The sequence below is a fragment of the Macrotis lagotis genome, chromosome 8, assembly GCF_037893015.1.
Source record: "Macrotis lagotis isolate mMagLag1 chromosome 8, bilby.v1.9.chrom.fasta, whole genome shotgun sequence".
Lineage (NCBI taxonomy): Eukaryota > Metazoa > Chordata > Mammalia > Peramelemorphia > Peramelidae > Macrotis > Macrotis lagotis.
In genome coordinates, this window is record NC_133665.1 from 137807456 (window position 1) to 137828935 (window position 21480).

The following is a 21480-nucleotide window of genomic DNA, read 5'->3' on the forward strand; positions in this document are numbered from 1 at the left end:
GTGGCTTATTGTCCATCCTTGGGAAAGGACTTGCCATAATAAAAGTAGTTATAGAAATTGGTCTACATGGATTTCAAAAAAGGCTAGAACTAGAAGAGACTTGGAGACTCATCTGGTACTGACTCAAAGAGAAGTGAATGGTATGTTAAGTCTTAATATGCTATAATACCTGTTCTAGGGTTCCTAATCTCCAGTGAGCTTGCCATTGCATTCCCCTCATTTGCATCAACATATGCATTGGAATGGAAGAGGCATAGATGCAGATAGGAGAACTAGTTAAGAAGCCCAGCAATCCAGGAATGGGCTAATTCCTGAATGAAGTGACTGACTTTGGGAATAGAAGGGAAGGACTATCTAAAAGACACATAGTAAAGGAAGAATAACCAGGATTTATTGACTAAATAACATTATCAATAGAGAAGGAAGAACCGAAATTGATTCCAAAGAGTAAGAGAACAGGTCAGAGAAATGGAGAGAGTCAAAGAACTGATGAAATGAAGTCATTTGATCCAATCCCTCACTTTATTTTATTTTATAAATGAACAATTTTATTTTTAAAATTAAATTTATTTTACTCTTTAAATGAAGTTGTTTTTAAAAATTAATTTTACTTTTTAAACAAGTCTGCTTTTAAAATTTTATTTTTATTTTTTAAATTAGCATCAATATTTTCTCCCTGACTTCTCTCTTCCTCATGAAAGAAAAAAATAAAGCTAAATCTTTATAACAAATAAGCATAATCAAACAAAACCAGTTCCCACATTGACTATTTCCAAAAATGGTCAGTATTTTGAGTCCAGCACTACTTGTCAGGAAGTTTCATCACTGATCCTCTGGAATAAGGGTTTGTCATTTGATTGACTATAAAGTCTTTCAAAGTTCTTTTATCTTTATGGTTTTTCACATTTTTTTTCCTCAGTTCTTTTCACTTCACTTTACACAGTTTAGACAAGTCTTCTCAGGTTATTCTGATACAATATATCTCATCAGTTCTTTTTTAAAATTGTCTGTAGTTATTTTTTGTTATTTTATTATATTTTTTTCCAATTACATGCAAAGATAGTTTCCAACATTCATCTTTTTGTAAACTTTTGAATTATACATTTTTCTACCACTCTCTCCCCTCTCCACTCCCCATGGCAGCTAGTAATTTGATAGATGTTGTACATGTAAAATCATTTTTAACATATTTCCACATTAGTTATGTCATGAAAGAATCAGAACTAAAGGGGAGAAAGAAAAAAACAAAAAATAAGTTTTAAAAAGTGAACATGGTATGCTTTGGTTTGAATTCAGATGGCATTTTTCCATCACAAATCTTTCAGGATTGTTCTTGAACTCCTGAAAATAGTTGAATCCATCATACTGATGATCTCTCAATGTTGTTATTAATGTATGCAATGTTCTCCTGGTTCTGCTTACTTCATCACTTCATCTGTTCGTGCAGTCCTTCCCATACTTTTCTGAAGTCTGCTCACTCATGATGATTTCTTACAGAATAATAGTATTCTATAACATTCACATACCTTAATTTCTTTAGCCATTTCCCTACTCATAAGCATCCCCTCAATTTCTAATTTTTTGCTACTACAAAAGAACTACTATAAATATTTTTGTATGGGTCTTTCCCCCTTTAAAAATCATCTTTTTGGAGTATAGACCCAGTCGTGGTATTACTGGATAAAAGGGTATACATAGTTTTATTGCCCATTGGACAAAATTCCAAATTGATCTCCAGAATAATTGGATCAGTTTACAACTCCACCAACAATGCTTTAATGTTCCAATTTTCTCATCTCCTCTACAACATTTGTCATTTTCCTATTTTGTCATTTTAGCCAATCTGATAGTTGTGAGATGATAACTCAAAGTCATTTTAATTTGCATTTCTCTGATCAATAATGATTCAGAGCATTTTTTTCATATGACTATAGATGGCTTTAATTTCTTCATCTAAAAAGCATGATCATCTATCAGTTGGAGAATAATTTGTACCCATAAATTTGACTCCATTCTCTATGTATTTTAGAATTGTCTTTTAGTATAAACACTGAAAATTATTTCCCAACTTGCTGTTTTCCTTCTAATCTTGGGTGCATTGGTTTTATTTGTACAAAACCTTAATTTAATGAAATTAAAACTATAATGTTCTCTTTATCTTTAGTCATAAACTCCTCCCTTCTCTTTAGATCTGACAGGTAAACTTTTCCTTGTTTTCCTAAATGGTTTATGGTCTTTATGTCTATACCTGCACCCGTTTCAATCTTATCTTGGTATAGAGTGTGAGATGTTGGTCTATGCCTACTTTCTGCCATATTTGTTTCCCCAGCAGGTTTTTGTCAAATAGTGAGTTCTTATCCCAGAAACTGGAGTTTGGGGGTTTATTAAATAGATTACTATATTCATTTATTACTGTTTGTTTTGTAACTAATTGATTCCACTGATACACCACTCTTATTTCTCAGTCAGTACCAGACAGTTTTAATGACTGTTATTTTCTAATACAGTTTTAAATTGGGTACAGCTAGGCCTTTGCATTTTTTCATTAATTCCCTTGATATTCTTGACCTTTTGTTCTTCCAGATGAATTTTGTTACTATTTTTCCTAGCTCTGTAATTTTTTTTTTGATATTTGATTGGTATGACACTGAATAAGTAATTTAACTTAGGGAGAATTGTCATTTTTATTATATTAGCTTAGCCTATCAATGAATAATTGACATTTCCCCAATTATTTAGACCTGATTTTATTTCTGTGAAAAGTGTTTTGTAATTGTGTTCATATAATTCCTGAGTTTGTCTTGACAGGTAGATTCCCAAGTATTTTATGTTGTCTACAGTTACTTTAAATGGAATTTCTCTACCTCTTGCTGCCTTGTCATTTTGTACAGCATAAGGGACCATTAGAGTATACCATATATACCAATCTATACCAACATACCATTATATTCATATACCATAGTTCAACTATTCCCCAATTGTTGATTATCCCTTCAGTTTTCATTTTTTTGCCACTATAAAAAAGCTTCTATAAATATTTTTATACATTTGATTCTCTTCTTTTTCAGTTGATCTCTTTGAGAATAAAGGTCTGGTAGTGAGTGGTATCTCTGGTCAGTGGATGTGTTTAGTGTCACAATGTTATAGGCATAGTTCCAAATTGTTTTCCAGAATAGTTGCCTCAGCTCCACCAACAAACCATGCTAATGTCCCTGTCTCATTTTATAATGAGCAAACTGAAGCCTGTTGTTATTGAGTCTTTTCAGTTATGTCTGACTCTTTGTGACCCCATTGGAGCTTTTTTTTGGCAAAGATACTGGGGTGATTTGCCATTTCCTTCTCCAGCTCATTTTACAGATGAGGAAACTGAAAAATTGAAAAAAGATTAAGTGACTTGCCCAGGGTCACACAGCTAGTACGTTTCTGAGGCCAAATTTGAATTCATGAAAATGAGTCTTCCCGACTCTAGGTCAGGTTCTCTATTCATCGTGTCACCTAGCTTTCCTATAACTGTGACCCAGAGAATTTAAAAGACTTGCTCAGAGCCACTCAGCAGAAACTGGCAAAAAGGGGTCTAACATGATTTGAGTTTATAGATAGTGGGGAAGTAGAAAAGGCCAGTTTGTCATTGGAGATCCTAGGGTCTTGTCAAGTGCCAGAACAACAGATGGAGAAGTGGGAGTTAAGAAATGACCCTCATAACTAGGAGGAAGGGTTGAGGGTGAGGCAATCAGAGATCCAAGAACTTAGTTTTGAGAGGAGAGTGGGAGAAAGTGGGAGAAAGAAGAAGAGCCAGCAGCTAAAGAAAAGCTGGTGAAATAGGAGAAACAAGAAAATCCAGCTTCTCAGAATCCAAGGCAGGAGAGAGTGCAGTAAGTAGGAGATGATGACAAAGCCGTTTTCAAACTTAAGAGAGGTCTTAAAGGGATTGGGGTGGTGATGAATTTGGCTAAGGAAGAGCTGGATTAATACAAAAGGCAAAACTCAAAACATTTGTGGAACTCTGCAGAGGGAAACACCCTGGCTCCAGGTAGATTAGGCTGTCGTGGATCCTAAGCCATATTTGTCATCAGAGTGTTAGGATATAAAAATTTCTTCCAAGGATAGTTGACTTCTTGAAAATCCAAAATTTTCCATTTCAGGTTCTTAACCATCATTCTGTAAATGTTTGTGGGAGCCTTCTGTTAGAATTAAGCCCTCCAAGGCACTTTTCCAAGCAACTTGGAGAATTCTAGACTATTAGAGTCATAGGGGGTTCTTAGAAGACAGAGCTGTTCAAACTTGAAAGGGCAGTGGAACCCTGAGTATTAGGGCTCAAAGGAACTTAGATTGTAGAATGTCTGGAAATGGAAGAAACTTTAGGACTCAATGTTAGCACATAGATTATTGGAGTTGAAAGAAGCTTTTGCTGTTGTTTAGTCATTTTGGTTGTGTCCAACTCTTCAATTACCCCATTTGGTGTTTTCTTGACAAGGACACTGGAGTGGTTTGCCATTTCCTTCTTCAGTTCATTTTATAGTTGAGGAAACTGAGGCAAATAGGGATATGACTTGTTCTGGGTCACACAGCTAGTATCTGAGTTCATATTTGAACTCAGATCTTTCTGACTTTCAGGCCAGGCACTTTATCCATGGTGCTACTTTGCTGCCTAAAAAGGGATTTAGAACCCAAAATGGCAATCTTATATCTCAGAACTATTCTTGATCTATTCACTATCTACTATTTATGTAATGCTGATTAATTCATTTGTTATTACTACCATTTAGTCAAACTCTCTGAGCCTCAGTTTGTTCAATAATAAAATAAAGATAATATATAACATGTCCTCCATGTTCATGTGAACTGTTCAACTCATTAATATTCATCCTGCAGTTCTCCACAAAAGGAACTTTCAGTTTTTTTCCAAATTGAATTTTGAGACGTCCAGTCTGAACCTTCACAGCTAACCCCTTATGCAAATGAGGAAGCCTTCAGTATCATGGAAATTGCTTCTCTTTGTAGAAGTCAATTTTCATTAATTGGTGTTCCTTGCATTTTTGGAGTTGGGTCAAGCATGAAAGGGAGTCAAGACCAAACAGGCTCCAGGAGAGTGTTAAGATGTCGGTTTGAGAACAAGCAAACAAACAAAAAAATAAGCACCCATTAGAAATCAATGTACCAGAGGCATTTTTTATGGGTGCCAAAAGGCTTAGGAGAATTATCAGTGGCCACAAAGTAAACATCCTCTTCTGTGCTTTCTGAGTTGAGCATTGCCTCATCAAATTGGGCTAGCCATGTTAGGCACAGTGAATGCATGTGCTCCAAAGTGACATTTAAAACCAATTTAGGGAAACATTGAATGTTAGAGCTGGGTGGGAATTTTAGAACTTGAAATTGCAAATTGGAGGATACTTAGAACATAGTATGAGAATGAGGGATGTTAGAACCAAGAGAATAGTACTCATAGTATAGAATATTGAAAGTGATAGGGGTTCTCATATATTCTAGATAAGGGGACTTGTAACCCATAGATACAGGGCAAGTGACTAAAGGAAGCTGATGGCAGGGTCAGAACTCGATATCCTCATTCCTAGACCAGTGGGGGTTTTTTGCCCTTTTACACTAGGAATTTAAACACTCTGGTTTTTTATGCTTTGTTATTGACTCAACTAATCTACTAACTCTTCATTTTTGAAGGCAATTTGTTAGCTTCACCATAAATAGTTTTAGTGATTTCTCCTTTTCATGAACCTAAAAAAATTCTTGTCTGCCCAGTTTTCCACTAAACCTTTGAAGGGTCCAAGTTCCATTTGCAGACTATAATCACTTCTCTTCAAATATAAATATTTATATAACTCCTTCTCTGCACTTTACAAATATTATTTCATTGGGTCCTCAAAATAATCCTATGAGATAGGGGCTATTATTATCTCCATTTTAAAGTTGAGGAAACTAAGGTAAGTCACTGAGATTGGATTTGAACTCATTTAAACTTCCTCATTCCAAATGCAGTGCTTTATCCACTGAACCACCTAGATTCATGGCTGAAAAATGATAGGAACCCCTGAGAACTGCTATAAGAAAAAGCTTTATGGGGCAGCTAGGTGGCACAGTGGATAAAGCACCGGCCCTGGAGTCAGGAGTACCTGGGTTCAAATCCTGTCACAGACACTTAATAATTACCTAGCTGTGTGGCCTTGGGCAAGCCACTTAACCCCTTTTGCCTTGCAAAAACAAAAAAGAAAAAGCTTTATGCTTATGGCTTGTCAGATCAAAGAACAGAAAAAGTTTTTTTTCCCCTTCCCTACACATCATTGGTTCAGTGCTATTCTGCTATCTGTTTAGGAGAAAGGCTGTGCCCAATGATAGAAAAGCTTTGGTTGGGAGCTAGAAGACTTGAGTTCTAGTCCTGCCTTTGTCCCTTACTATCACTTTTAATCTTCAGTAAGTCCCTTAACCACTCTGGGTCTCAGATGGCCCCTTGATAAAATATGTTGTTTGATGAGGTAGATAGCAGTCCTGGACTTGGAATTAGGAAGATCTAGGTTTCAAATCCCACTTCAGACCCTGCACAGCACACATTGCTTCCTTTGGCCTTGATACCATGTCTATAAAATGGGGAAGGGTGGTTGAACTAAATGACTTCTGAGATAGGTTCCAGTTCTAAATCTATGATAATCTAATCCAACCAAGCTTCAAGGCGATGTAAAGAAATTTTCCTGGGGGCTTTAATACTCACTCATTAAAATCACATCTTCCTTTACCTTGTCTGTAATATTCCCATATTGAGCAAAGCTAAAACCCATATTGATCAGCCCAACTATGGAAGCATTGCGTGTTAAAGCTGGAAGGGACCTGAGAAAGCATTTGGCCCAATATCCACATTTTACAGATAAAATCCAGTTAAAATCCAGAACAGGGGAGTGATTTGACCAAAGTCACAGGGCTAGTCAGTGGGGCAGGGGAAGAGAGGGAATGATTACTTTCTTTTTTTGTTTTAGGTTTTTTGGGTTTTTTTTTTTTTTGCAAGGCAATGGGCTTAAGTGACTTGCCCAAGGCCACACAGCTAGGTAATTATTGAGTGTCTGAGGTCAAATTTGAATTCAGGTACTCCTGACTCCAGGGCCCATGCTCTATCTACTGTGCCACCTAGCCAACCCAAGTGATTATTTTCAAATCCTAGATAAGGATATTTTCTTTTTTGTATGGAGAGAGAGAGAGAGAGAGAGAGAGAGAGAGAGAGAGAGAGAGAGAGAGAGAGAGAGAGAACAAGCACTATTTTCATCCCATAAATAACCTTTAGATGATAATATTTCTGTATTTCTGACATGGAATTTCTCAGTTATCTGAAGCTTGCAAAGCATGAAATCATTTTTCTCTTTCATAGAAAAACAGATTCCAAATTAAATAGCATGTGTGTATTACAGTTTTAAAAGAAATGAATTACAATTAAATGATTGATAAACTAAGTTCATAGAAAATCAGGCCTGGATGAGATCTTAGAGATGTTTTAATACAACCCTCTCTGCCTCTCCCTTCTTTCCCTCCAGGGGGAACCCTGGTCACCATTTTATATATGTTGTGAATTTATATATGTTGTAAATTAGAATCTAAACTCCTGCCTTCCACTTTAGTATAGTTTCTGACACATAGTAAGTATTTAATAATAAGTGCTCTTTCAACCATCCATCCATCCATCCATCCATCCATCCATCCATCCATTCATGCATTGGCTCCTTTCCCCATTTTACAAAGGAGATAGAAGTGGTGGAGTAATTTGCCCAAGACTGGACAAGCCTTTGGCAGAGCTGGATTAGAACCTACTAGATTGTAGCCCAAACTAGTCTCTTACCACTACACTGGGTTGGCTGGGGATTAGCCTGGATATGGGGAGAGGGAAGAGTTTGTATTGAAATTACGTTGAAGAAGACCATTGAGGGACAACTGAAACTCAGTCCTATACATTTTTTGTCACTTTTCTTTTCCTTCTAGTTTGTTGAAGTTGAAGGACTGATCACATCATTGGTTGATCTGTACCCATCCTTCCTAAGGAAGGGTTACCGACGGGAAATCTTCATTGGTTTAGTGTGTATCCTTAGCTACTTTCTGGGCCTTACTATGGTGACTGAAGTAAGTACTTTTGCATACCAACTGCTGTTTTGTTCTTCCAGTCTTCAGTGGATACATATTCTATTTCTGTTAATATCAAAAGCTGTTTAGTTCCTGTAGTCTGGTATTAAAGCCTTGTCTCCTTGGAGGTGGGAAACTAGCCAGCTGGATAACTACTGTTGGTCTTTGGGAGCCAAGTGAGATAATGAACAAAAAACACTATATAAATATAATTTGCTATTTTAACTATGGTCACAGCATGCTACAAGCTGCTATTATAATTCACTAAAATGACTCAAAGTCCCTAATACAGGGTCCTCTGGTTGGATTTTTTTTCTCCCTCTTATTTTCTCCCTAAATACCAGTCATATTTTCAAACGTAAAATATATTTGGTTTCTATTTGAATTGGGGATGTATGAAGGTAGAAATGTATCCTATGGGTAGAATTTTGTAAAGTGATTAAAAATTTCTTTGATCAAAATGAGGGCTATCAAAAGTTATTTTTAAAAAATCAAAGTTGAAATAATCCTTTGGGGCTTCTGTTGTTGACTTCCATCAATTATAAATATCTCACTTAGGATTAAAGCCTCCTAAAGAGCCCATAAAAGGCCCACAAAGTGTCATTTTTCACCAAGAGGGGTCATCATATGAATGTTTCTTCTGTCCCTTTTAGCTATGTGATGAAATCTTATATCTCCTGTTGAAATTTAATTTTTAAATAATTTCCCCCAAAATAAATTGTGCACAGTTGATTATATCATTAAATATTTATTCAATGATTTAAATCCTCCCTTAAAAGTGAAGGATGGGATATATCAAGAGGGAACTTGAAATAGAGACCTTAGGCAGACTCTGCTTTGGAGACATCCTTTCCTTGAATGCTTATCTTAGAGTCACCATAAGCAAAGTCAGACCCCAATTGCAGACATTGGTGAAAGTGACCTTAGCCTTTTTGGAAAATGGCAGAAGCCATTGAATGAATGACAATGTGGTGAAATACAATATATAGATCCATATTATAGAATGTCAAATGAGTCTAGTGCTCGAGTTGAAAGGGAATTCATCCTGTATCCATCTATCTGTCTAAATGTCTCTACTCAACTTTTCTACATTTTTATCTTGGATTATCACAATCTAACTTTTATTTTCCTTTTCTTCCTTTTCCACCTTTTTTCCTTTCCTCTCAACTATGTTGCTATCAATTTATTTCCATTTTTTTAAAATCCACTTTTCTTCTACTTCAAACTGCTAAACAGCAATGTTTTCAATAAAAGCTAAGACAGGAGAAATGAAAAATCCATGTAGAGAGCAGATCATCTCTGGTCTGAGCTAATGGTTGACTTCTTGCCCTATGAATTTCTCTGCTTCAGGACTTTCATAAAGCAATTTAATTACATCCACAAATTGCTTCAAATCCCCCAATGAACATTTTTAAAAATGGGATAGGGAGATATTTCTCCTAAGCTTCCTCTGAAAAACATACATCATCTGAGCAGCTTAATTTTAGCTCTAGTTTGTATATGAAAATTTTTTGATTTGCATTCGGGAAGTTTGATCTGAGGATTTTGTTATAGAAAGAAAAATTGTTTTGGACATCATTTCAGCCTTTGACATTGCAAAGGTCTGTTAATCGTCTCTATAATCGGTTTTGCTTCTATAGGAGAGGGCGAGTTGGCATTGAACTAACCATTTCTCCTTTTGCCCAGAAAGTTCACATCCTTTGTGATTTCTTCACAGGGTGGCATGTATGTGTTTCAACTCTTTGACTACTATGCAGCTAGCGGTGTATGCCTCTTGTGGGTTGCATTCTTTGAATGTATTGCTATTTCCTGGGTATTTGGTGAGTATGGAACCTTAATTGTTGTTTAAATGTTCTTAAATGTCCTAGTGGGCAGGTCAAGGGAAAGAATTCGTTCATGGTATAATGAAAATCTTCAGAACTCAAGAATTCAACCTGGTGTCTGCTCAATATTAGCAACCACCACAAAATATTTCAGGATGTCATAGTATTTTTTAGCTCATTGCTCTTGGGTACTTGTGACTCTTAGCAATCCTATCAGGAATTGAAATTTTGGGGTGAAGGGTCCAAACCACTTTCTTACCATTCCTTGATTATTTGAGAGACTATGTAAGAAACAACTGAGGCAAAAATTTAATTGTCTTATATGTAATGGGATGAGAGCTGATTAGAAAATGGAATGAGCCTGTTTATATTTTACAGAAAGACTGGAAGACTAACCCCTTCTATGTAGTCACATACTTCTTCACATGATGTCACCATTTTCCAAAATGTTGCTCACAGTCCTCTTGGGATAATGATATTCATAAGAATATAGACCTATCCCAGCAGCCTTCAATTCCATGTATCTATGAGTCAGAACCAGACTAATGTTTTATGGCTGTTGATGTTCAATCATATGCTTTCTTCCTTCCATAACTTATGAGTATAGTAGACTTTGCTTTAATAAATGAGCAAGAAAACTAATTCCTTATTGTCTAAGGTTATTTTAATTATTGTTCAGTTGTTTAATTTTTTTTTTTGGCAAGGCAGTGGGGTTAAGTGAATTGCCCAAGGTCACACAGCTAGGTAATTATTTGAACTTAGGTCCTTCTGACTCCAGGTCCAGGGCTCTATCCACTGTGCCACCTACATGCCCTCAATTGTTCTTTTGGGTCTGACTCTTCATGATCCCAGTTGGAGTTTTCTTGGCAAAGATACTGGAGTGATTTGTCAATTTTTTTCTCCAGCTCATTTCATAGATGAGTAAACTGAGGCAAACAGGGTGAAGTGACTTGTCCAGGGTCACACAGTTCATAAGTGTCTGAGGTCAGGTTTGAACTCAGGAAGATGACTTCCTGACTCCAGATCTGGAGGTATATCTACTGTATATCTAGCTGCCTTTTATATAACTTACCTTTATTTACCAGATGGATTTCTCCCCTATTAAAGTATAAGTTCTTTGAAGACAAGGCCTACTTCTGCCTTCTCTTGTGTCCTTGGGATCTAGCAGTGTTTAATACTTCTGAATAAATGCCTGTTGATTGATTGACTGACAATGTGTCTCTTCTAGGCTCTGATCGTCTTTATGATTGCATTGAGGAGATGATTGGCTATAGACCCAGCCCCTGGATGAAATGGAGCTGGTGTGCCATCACACCAATTCTTTGCATTGTAAGTTGAAAGCTTCCAAACCAGTAATATCCCTTTCTCCAAACATTTTGACTGTGTTGCCTGAGGTTCTGGTAGTAATTTTTAAGAAGTTTGCCTTGCTTTAAGTCACCAGGTTCCCCTCTGCTATGTTTAAAAATGACATTTAATAAAAAGAATACATGTCTTTGTATCAGTTTAAGATTTGCAGAGTTTTTGCATTGATTATCTCAGTTGATCCTCACAACCACTTTGGTGGAGTAGGTCTTATTATCCTCATGCTTCAGATCAGACAAACTGAGGCAGAGGTTAAATGACTTTCCCAGGGTCACAGAACTAGTAAGTAACTGAGGCAATTTTAACTTGAGTGTTTGAGCTAGAATGGAAAAGAAGAGAAAGACAGAAAGGAAGATAGAAAGAGAAAAAAAAAGGAAGGAAGGAAGGAGGGAAGGAAAGGGGGAGAGAGAGAAGGAAGGTGAAAGGAAGAAAGGGAAATAGAAAGGAAAGAAGGAGAAAGGAAAGGAGGGAGGAAGGGAGGAAGCTAACTAGCTCTCCATCTACTACAACACCCACTTTACCTTAGTTATTTTTTTTTTAGATTTTTCAAGGCAATGGGGTTAAGTGGCTTGCCCAAGGCCACACAGCTAGGCAATTATTTTAGTGTCTGAGGTCAGATTTGAACCCAGGTACTTCAGGGCCAGTGCTCTATTCACTGCACCACCTAGCTGCCCCACTTTACCTTAGTTATTAGAGGTCTCAGTTCTAGACCTTGCTCTGATGTGAGTCTCCTACCCTAATGGGATTAGGTATAATACCATCTCTTCATATCCGGACTTTAGTACTTTTAAAGTGAGGCCCATAGAAAGAGAAGCAAGTGGGGACAGCTAGGTGGTGCAGTGGGTAGAGCACCAGACCTAGAGTCAGGAGGACCTGAGTTCAAATCTAGTCATAGACACTTAATAATTGCCTAGCTGTGTGACCTTGGGCAATTCACTTAACCCCCACTGTCTTATAAAAATTTTAAAGAGAGAGAGAGAGAGAGAGAGAGAGAGAGAGAGAGAGAGAGAGAGAGAGAGAGAGAGAGAGAGAGAGAGAAGCAAGCTATCTTTGCCAACCATCTTGAATAGGCAAATGTGTATTCAGGTAAATATTGCTCTGCAGTGTTTGTGGCCCTTTCTTCTTAGTCACCTGTGGAGTTCTTCAGAGTCCCAAGCCAGCAGGGACTCAAATCAAATGTTGGCTTCATCTTAACACTGGAAACAAACTTGGTTTTGAAAATATTGGTAAGGGAAGCAAACATTTGCTCTCCAGTTCTCTGTTCCCATTTACTGAAATTTTCATTTCATGGAGAAAAGACAGCCAAAGAGATAAGATGTCGGGAAATTAGCAGCCAGCTATTACATTGTTCCCTCTGTGACTAGGTGTTCTCTACTTTCTAAAGACCAAATACAAGACAAAAATTATGACTGTAAGGAAACCTCTGGATACCAGTCAACCCTTCACACCCTGATCTTAGAGTTAGAGGTGAACCTTAGGCTCCAAGGTCCAGTCAACCTGGCCTTTGTATTCCCTATATACAATACTTTTATCCCCATCTCTAGGGGTTTTGCCTCATCTCTCCCCTAAGCCTAGAATATACTCCTTCCTTAAAATCCTTAGTCATTTAAGTGATGCAATGGGTCAAAGGCTGGGCTCAGTGTCAGGAAGACCCTGAATTTAAATCTGGTCTCAGATATTTTCCAGCTCTATGATCTTGGGTAAGGTACTACACCTCAGTTTCTTCAACTCTATATATAGGGGAGTGAAAATAATAGTCCCTATTTCTCAAGGTTGTTGTCAAGGTCAAAGGAGTTAATGTTTATAAATCACTTAGTACAGTTGTCTGACATGATGATAAGTAAATTCTGGTTCCCCCTTATCCCTTCTTCCCTTTTGCCCCTTTACATTCCCTAGTTGCTTAGGATCAAGAGATGATATTGCTAGAACAATACATCAAAAGCTTTCTAGTTTCATCTAGAAAGTTTCATCTCATTTTACAGATTAGATCATTGAGGTTCAAGGAGGGTAAGTAACTTCCCCATGGTCAAGCTGGTAGTAAATGGCAAAGTGGATTTGAACCCAGCCTATCAAATTCCAATCAATTTTTTTTCCATTTTATATCTTCTAAATTATTCAAGTGTCATTTTTCCCATAAAATTTGTTCTGATTCCCAACAGAGATGCTAGTGACTGCCTCACCAAAACCACCTCATACTATGTGGATTTTCTGTGTATCTAAAAATGTACACTTTTTTTTCCAGTAGAAAATCATCATTAAAGTTATTTCTAGCTCTGGTTTGTCATATATCTGTCAATACTTTGATCCTTAAAGTAAACTTTTTTACCCCCTTTTTAATGCAATGAACACTTCTGGGTATCTGGTGAAACTAGGGATCTTTTCTCAAAATAAAAGTTTTCAATACACAATATCAAATACACAGATTACCCAGGAAACTAATTATATTGAGATACAGTTATCAAGATATTAAAAAACTAAAAACCTCTCAGATAAGACTTGTCTTAAATGATGTTTTGTGTCATTGGTGATGGCTCTCTCTCTACAGTACACCTTGCATTCTCTTTCCAAGAAACTGGAAGCTTTAAATCAATCAACCAAGATAAGAACTGCTGTGGCCAAAAGAATTTTTAAAGTCCATGCTAAGTTTGTGACCTTCTGAATTCTCCCATGAGAGACAGATATACATTTCATCACCAAGCCTATACTTGAAGACTTTCTAGTTGAATAGATTAAGGAATATTTGTGACCTACTGGAATTTCCTTCAAGAAACTGAGATCATCTCCAGGATTTAACCAAACATGACAGGATTGAGCCTTTAAGAAACCTATAGGGAAGAGCATTTGTTGGTTTAGAATAGTGACTACTAACTTTGGGTCCATTTAATCTGAGACCCATTCTGTAGAAGGGTCTCCAGTGCTCACTTTTCTCTGATCCTTGAAATACAATTGGTTAAGAAAATTTTATGTTTAGTTTGATGCTTTACAATGGTTTAATGATGCTCTTATCATTAGATCTTCTTTCATATTTTCTCCTGGCAGGGGTTGGGGCTCAGAATCAGAAAGACAAGTTCAAACCCCATTCCTGTCATGTAGTATCCGGATGGTCCTGGTCAAATCTATCTCATTTCTTTTGGCCACAGTTTGATTATCAAGCATTAGAGGAGTCTGGTAGAAGAATTTTCTTCATCTGAGAGTTCCCAATACTAATGAAATCACTGATCTAGTTTTTGGGTTTTTTTAAAGCTTTGTTTTGAAACACTAACAAAGCTACTAATAATTCTTTCAGTGTTGGCCTTTACCATACACATAAGGAGAGCTCAGAATTTGGGGCATTAGATTAAATGATCATTACGAAATATCACCTTCAGGCAAGTCACTTTATCTCTGATTCAGTTTCTTCCTCTGTCAAATGAAGAGATTGAACTTGATGTTTCTGGAGGTCTTTTCAGAAACAATAATGATAGCCATGCTGCTTTCAAGTTTGCTAATTGCTTTACAGCTACTATCTCATTTAATCCTTACAACAACTTTGAGAGATGGGTGTTTTTATTATGACCATTTTATACATGATAAAACTGAGGCAAACAGATCAAGACTTGCCCAGGGTCACATAACGGGTATTTATGAGAAAGGATTTGAACTCAGATCTTTCTGACTCTGGGTCTTTCACTCTATACGCTATGTCACAAAATTAACAGGAATTAATTGAAATTCAATAAGTCACTTGGTCAAATGGAGACAAGTTTAATTAACTGAATCCTTGAATGCTTTCTGTCCTCCCATCTGCTCATGGCCCTTTAAATCCTTCAGTAGTGGAGATGGGTTGGCATTGAATTATTTATATTTCTAACATTAGATCTCTTGGTAGCCAGGAATATAGTGTTCTAGCTTTCTAGTCAAATATGCCATCTTGACCTGAGCCAAATACATCATATTCTCACCCTCTGAATGATCTAGACTCTATGTATCTGATTCAAAAGTTATTCCTAGAGTCCTGATGAAGTAGAATACTAATCTTGGGTTTCCCTCTACTGAGCAGGACCTAGGAATATCAGAAGTTAGTGAGGACTTGAGTTATTCATCTATCCAATGAGAGAGCATGTCCCTTCTAAATTTATTTATTAGCTGTAAACACTTCCCACTGTGTATCTTCCCCTCATCTCTCCTTAAGGAATTTAAGAAGAAGAAGGGGAAAAAACTCAAGTATTTCTATCACAAAAGTACTGTCCCCATCTATTCACATATCTTCCACCTTCTATTTTTCCTGTATTTTGTCAACTTTTTAAAAAATTTATTTTAACCTGATTTCATCTGAGGATTAGAGGGGGAAAGGAGCCCAAGATTTATTTGAGATTTACTCTAAGTCTAACCACCTTTCTCCTCAACCAGGGTCAACCAGAAGCCCTATCCTTAAAAGTCAGGAATGACCCTGGACCAAGCATTCTCTAAGAATAAATAGCTACCCCGAGACAATCTTGTGATAATCAAGGATCTGGCATCCAAGGAGAACTTATTTTTTAAAATATTTTGGTATTTTTTCAGTATAATTGGTTTTCTTGTGAAATCATCTGTATTGTATTTTATGTATTTAAATATATGATTCTGGGAAGTTCATTGGTTTCACCAGACTTCCAGTCTGAAAAAACTTAAGAACCATAGACTTAAGGGATGGCTTGGGGTCACCTAGAATTATCCCTACTAGAATTCAACTAATGCTTTTACTTTTGCATAGGGATGCTTCATCTTCTCTCTGGTTGAACACACACCACTGACCTACAACAAGGTGTATGTCTACCCCGATTGGGCCATTGGCCTGGGTTGGATTTTGGCTCTCTCTTCCATGTTATGCATCCCCTTAATGGTGGTTGTCCGGATTTCCCAGTCAAGTGGATCACTCATTGAGGTAAGAGCCTTGGGTGAAGCAGTATGGCCTTCATTCCTGAAGCAATACCTTATACCTTATACCTTCCTGTGTCCTATTAATGAACCCCATGCTCCTGGGTGAGAAGTTCTGCTCCATGCACAAGGGTAAAATTAGAGGTTCAGAGAAAGAAACCTGGGTTCTAGTCTTGGCCTTACTTTTAACTGGCTGTGTGACCCTACAGTCCTCCAGACTCCAAGGACCAACTTCTGTGAGCTTGCAATAAAGTAATAGCAGCCGTTTCTTTCTTGTTATTTTTGTTCTTTCTAACTCTCATTTGGCTTGGTGGGAGGAAGCTCTAGTCTTTTTATTCATGCCAGCATCAGGTTGTGCACTCCCTGCCCCCTTTGATTTCCCTGGTAACTTCTTTGCTTCTTGCCTTCCTCAAGAGGTTTCTTACCAATAAAAGAAAAAAAATTTAAAAAAAGAAATAAAAAGGGGCAGCTAGTTGGCATAGTGGATAAAGCACCGGCCTTGGAGTCAGGAGTACCTGGGTTCAAATCCAGTCTCAGACACTTAATGATTACCTAGCTGTGTGACCTTTGGCAAGCCACTTAACCCCATTGCCTTGCAAAAAAAAACCTAAAAAAAAAGAAAGAAAGAAAAAAAAGAAATTTCTTACCAATAACTGGGGCTCCAGAATCTGATGAAAGCAGAACCCCTGGTAGAAACAAAATCAAACATATCTTTTCTTTTTCTTAAAACTCTCCCTAACTTCTGTTTGGTCAACCTACATTCCCCTCTGTTGTTTTAGGCAGAACTGTGACATATATTTTGGCTTGGACTTTCCAGTACCTACTAGGAATATCTCTTTCATTAGTCTGTAAAGAAGCTTCTAGTAGCAGTTTTCTTGTGCTGGGAAGTAGTGTGGGGCACGGAGGAGCATAGGGTATGAAGCCAGTAGGTCAGGAATTGACTTTGAGATAAAAGTATGGGGCAATTTGTCATCTCCCAGTCAAGTGACTGCTCTTTAAATCCAAAGGAAAAGAGAGGTGAGAAGGGAAGGTGTGAACTGGAGAAGGATAAAAGACCAATTTATATTTATACTCCATTGAATTAGGAGAAATTTTGGTTAGCTCAACTAATTTAGTATATAGTGAACCCTCATACACATTACCTCATACTCACTAGAAATATAACCTTGGACAGATCATTTCCCTTTCTTTGTCTCAGCTTTTCCTTCCGCAAAATGAAAGTGATAATATTTTATCATTGTCTTAAAGTGCATTGGTTGTGAGGATAGAATTTGGTTCATTTTAAGGTGTTTCAGAAAAGTAAATTGTTTATTATTCCTAAGAATTTAAAATAATTCTTAGGGTCATAGATTTAGAACTAGAAAGGACTCTAAAAATCTTCCAGTTCAAGTCTTTCATTTTCCTGGGAGGAGGGGGGTGCTGCTGAGGTTCAGATTCAGAATCACATGGGCAATAAATGGCATATTAAGAAGCTAAGTCTAGGACTTCTTATTCAAATTTAATCATCTTACTACTGCTTTGGCACTAATAAAATCTCTGAGAAAACACCCTGCCCTGGATTTTCAAACATCTTCCAACAATGACTTAGGTGATTTTTATGAGTTTCTTGAATTGCTCTAGCTACCCAATCTGTAGATCGAATAGACTGGAGCCGGACTGAGAGGCCTTGAATGCTAGGCAGAGAATGCTGACCTTTGTTAAAATTAATAGTCACTGAAGGTTGCCTAACAGGCTTAGAAGGAAGACCAGGTGGATGCAGTGCCTCCATGGTTGGGGTTAAGAGTAGCCCTGCAAACAAGGGCCTCAGTTCATCCTGTTCCTTTTTCTGATGTATCTATCTTTATTTTCACATTTTCTTTCAGAGGATAAAGGCAGCGACTATCCCTAAGCTTGAACATCGGTGGCCCCATGAACCCGAAGGGTCCACACCGTTCTGTTCCAGGGACAACTCAAATGGCAACCTCAAGAAACCCACCCATATCGTTGTGGAGACCATGATGTGAGCTCTCTCTGTGAGAAGAGAAACCTGCTTTAACTGCCGTTTACTAACCTTAGATTCTCATAGTACCAGGTTTACAGAGCTTTATATTTGCACTAGGATTGGATATTTTTTGTTTTTTCATTCTCACAGAGAAAGTTATTTTTCATGTGTGCGCACGTGTGTGTGTTGTATTTTTTTTAAAGACTATTTTATAAGGTAACCACATGCTGACGTCTCCAAAGAGACTGAGCTTTCATATCAAATTAGATGTATTACAGGAATTTATTAATTTTTTTTATACCTAGCTATGATTATACACCTTTACCACTTGAATCGGTCTTCTTGCCAGCAATATATTCAATTTCTAAAGCAATCTCCAGGTGCTGGTGTGGTTGGTTCATGCACAAGAGCTCTAGGATAAACTTTGTCCCAAAGAGCAAAAAGAAAATCTATTCTGAGCATTTCAAAGGTGTAGTACCTTCTGAGTGTGGTTCAGGCAAGAACAAAAGTGGCAGGTGGAGAGGACCTGGCCAGCCAGCCATCTTAGCCGTTGTTGGCCAAGGCCACATTGGCTAGGGTCACATCAGAAGGAGTAAAGGAGGCACTGGAAGTGAAGCCAATAAGAAGTTGGAGGTTGGCGCTTCCTTATCCTTGTATTTGTAGCTGAGGAGAGAGATGCACACACACACACACACACACAACTAAGACTGAAAGTGAAATAGGAGACCTCCAACCCCAACAAAAACAATAAAAGAAATGAACTTGTCTTGAAATTTACAGCAGAAATAGCATCATCGAGGACTTTCTAAGAGTAGTAAGAGCCTCTGTTTCAGCTAACATTTTTTTTAATAAAGTCAAAAAAGGAATCATAACTTAGACTTTTGGAAATTTTCATTAATAGAAAATATATTCCACAATCTCAAAGAATTCAATTGAATACAGTGATCATGCTTTTTAAAATTAAAATCTATTAAAGGCATTATAATCCGATATTTACTATAATTCATCTTTGGCAAAGGTTTTCCCTTCATTAGAGTTTTGCTAGATTGGCTCCTCCTTCCATTCCTATAGAGTTAGGCTCCCCAGCCTTCCTGACAGGACTAAGGGATAAAGAAAGGCAAATTAGAGGAACCAGGACTCTTGGTGGAGTTTTGGAGCAACTATCAGGCTGACCCATTTATAATTTGGGGGCCATTCTAGAATTGTCCATCCATATTCCACCTTGACTTCCAAATAACTAATTGGCTTTTTTCTAAGTGTGCTCTTGTTTCAAGAAGTTCTAAGACAGAGAAGGGGGTGGTCTTTGTCCAATCGTCCTTCTAGTGTGCTCATGTTTCAGGAAACCCTAAGGCAGAGAAAGGGGTGGTCTTTGTTGAATCATTGGGGACTACTTTGCTTCTTGAACGGTTTTGTCTCAGCTACAGGGTCCATATCTGCTTCCATGCCATCATTTGTTGTTGTTTTTTGTTTGTTTTTACATTTGTTGTCGTTTTTTTGATGGAAATATATCTGGTTCTTGACATTCCTAAAAAATTATAAATCTCCAACCCACCATTATAGTGTGGCTTTCTTAAACCAAATCAATCATTTGATGAGTCACATGGATACGACGATGAAGGAGAAGAGTGCAAGTGGACCAAAGGAAGTATGACATGTGCATTTGGGACCTGCCTTGGGTTGAGGGATTTTGAGTGGGACTTTGGAGATATGTTAGCCACTAAAAACCAGTGTGCTGTTCTTCTTTCTAGCATTTCCCAGTCTTATCTCATCCTGCTCCTCATTCTACCTCCAAGTATTTGTTTAAAAGATATGGAAATAGAAACCTACCAGCTGAATCTGTAACTAAGACTTCTTGGAGTTAGGAGGAGGGGAAGGCAGTTGCCTGATGCCCCAGCAATTAGTGAGACTCTTTGGTGGAGATGCTTCCTTACCTCCTGCCAGTTAGTTCATTGGATACCCACAGCCAAACAGGGAAACAGCAATGTGCTGCAACTCAGTTTTCTAAGCAAAATCTAAGAAGTAACCTCCTGGTTTGCCTGTGCCCCTGGCCCTACCCAGTCCCAGAAAAAAGGAGGGGGTTCCCATGTCATAGGGGTAATTATGGTACATTTCACAGCTACAGGATAGGACTCGGAAGTAGGCATCCAGCATAAGTTCCTATCCTAAAAGCAAAGCTCTTGGCAGCCTTAGGTAGATGCTGCAGTAGCAAAACGCTAATTTTTCTGATGCTAGATGTATTGTTTAGACATACACTACACAGCAAAAGCCAGTAGATGGAAGGATGTGGGAGAGGGAGAAAGAGAAGAAATGAGGGATGGCAGAATGAAAAAACAAAGGTCAGGTATTAAGATTTTCAATGAGGCCAATACCCCTAGGACAATATTTTCCCAACCCCCTACATAATTGTGCTCTACTATGAACCAGAGGAGATGGTACTACACCTTTAAAATCACCACTAAGAAGACACCAGCCCCATTTCTAACTTGAACTGTGCCATTCAAATCAATTGCTTCCAAGTTCAGAGTATATTACCAAAAAAAAAAGTTTCTTAAGTGTCACACACATATGCAATGACCTCATTGTATGAAGTGAAGTGTATGAAGTGAAGTATTTTTGTTTTTGCTTCTGTTTTTCCTGGGATAAGGTACTCTGGCCCTGGTAGGAGAATTCAGCCTGGCCTAGAGACAAGGTTGGATTCTCAGAAAGCAGGATCTCACTAAGAAAACCTGCCCTTCATTCATGATTCCAGATACAAAGAGCTGTTTGGAGTATGGTCTGTTTGGAAGGGTGCTCGAGGCAGGAGGGCAGGGCTTTGCAAACACTTTTTATCTGTTCTTAATGTCACCCATTAAAAATTTACCTGCCCCCTCAAATGATATTCTGCCAAATGTAACTTATAATCCAAATTCTCTAACAATTCTACTATGTTTATATTTTTCTAGATATTTATGATTGTAAATGTATCCCTACCCCACTCCAATTTCCTTTGTAGAATTGTCGTTGTATGAAACTTTAGTAAACTTTAACTATTCATCATGGTTGGGGATGGGTGAATCATCTATAAAAGTTGTCCCTTCTGCTATCCCCTTTCACCCCCAAGCCAGAGCTGAACCTGGCAAGCTACTGCTTTCATTCATCCTGATCAGGAAGTAGAAATATAGGGTGAAAAAATGTCGGTGTTTTGAGCCCTTCCTAAATTCACACATTCTGCCATTGGCTTGAGGAAGGTCTCATCTGTCAAGGTCCTCAGGCCAGCCATTTTTCTAGACCAAAGATTTCTAGACAAAGCTCTCAGCCAGCAACTGAAAG

At 37.7% G+C, this 21480-nt stretch overlaps 1 protein-coding gene across 4 annotated transcripts in view; it reads left to right on the top strand.

Moving 5' to 3' along the window:
- SLC6A6 (solute carrier family 6 member 6) overlaps window positions 1-19043 on the top strand; it is a 134608-nt gene extending 115565 nt beyond the window's left edge. For all 4 annotated transcript variants that reach the window (XM_074198471.1, XM_074198473.1, XM_074198470.1 and 1 more), the window contains 5 exons: window positions 7972-8109; window positions 9827-9929; window positions 11161-11261; window positions 16027-16197; window positions 18053-19043. In XM_074198471.1, coding sequence (XP_074054572.1) covers window positions 7972-8109; window positions 9827-9929; window positions 11161-11261; window positions 16027-16197; window positions 18053-18193 — 654 coding nt within the window. In that variant the 3' untranslated portion in view covers window positions 18194-19043. The remainder of the gene's footprint in view (window positions 1-7971; window positions 8110-9826; window positions 9930-11160; window positions 11262-16026; window positions 16198-18052) is intronic.
- The last annotated feature ends 2437 nt before the right edge of the window (window positions 19044-21480 follow it).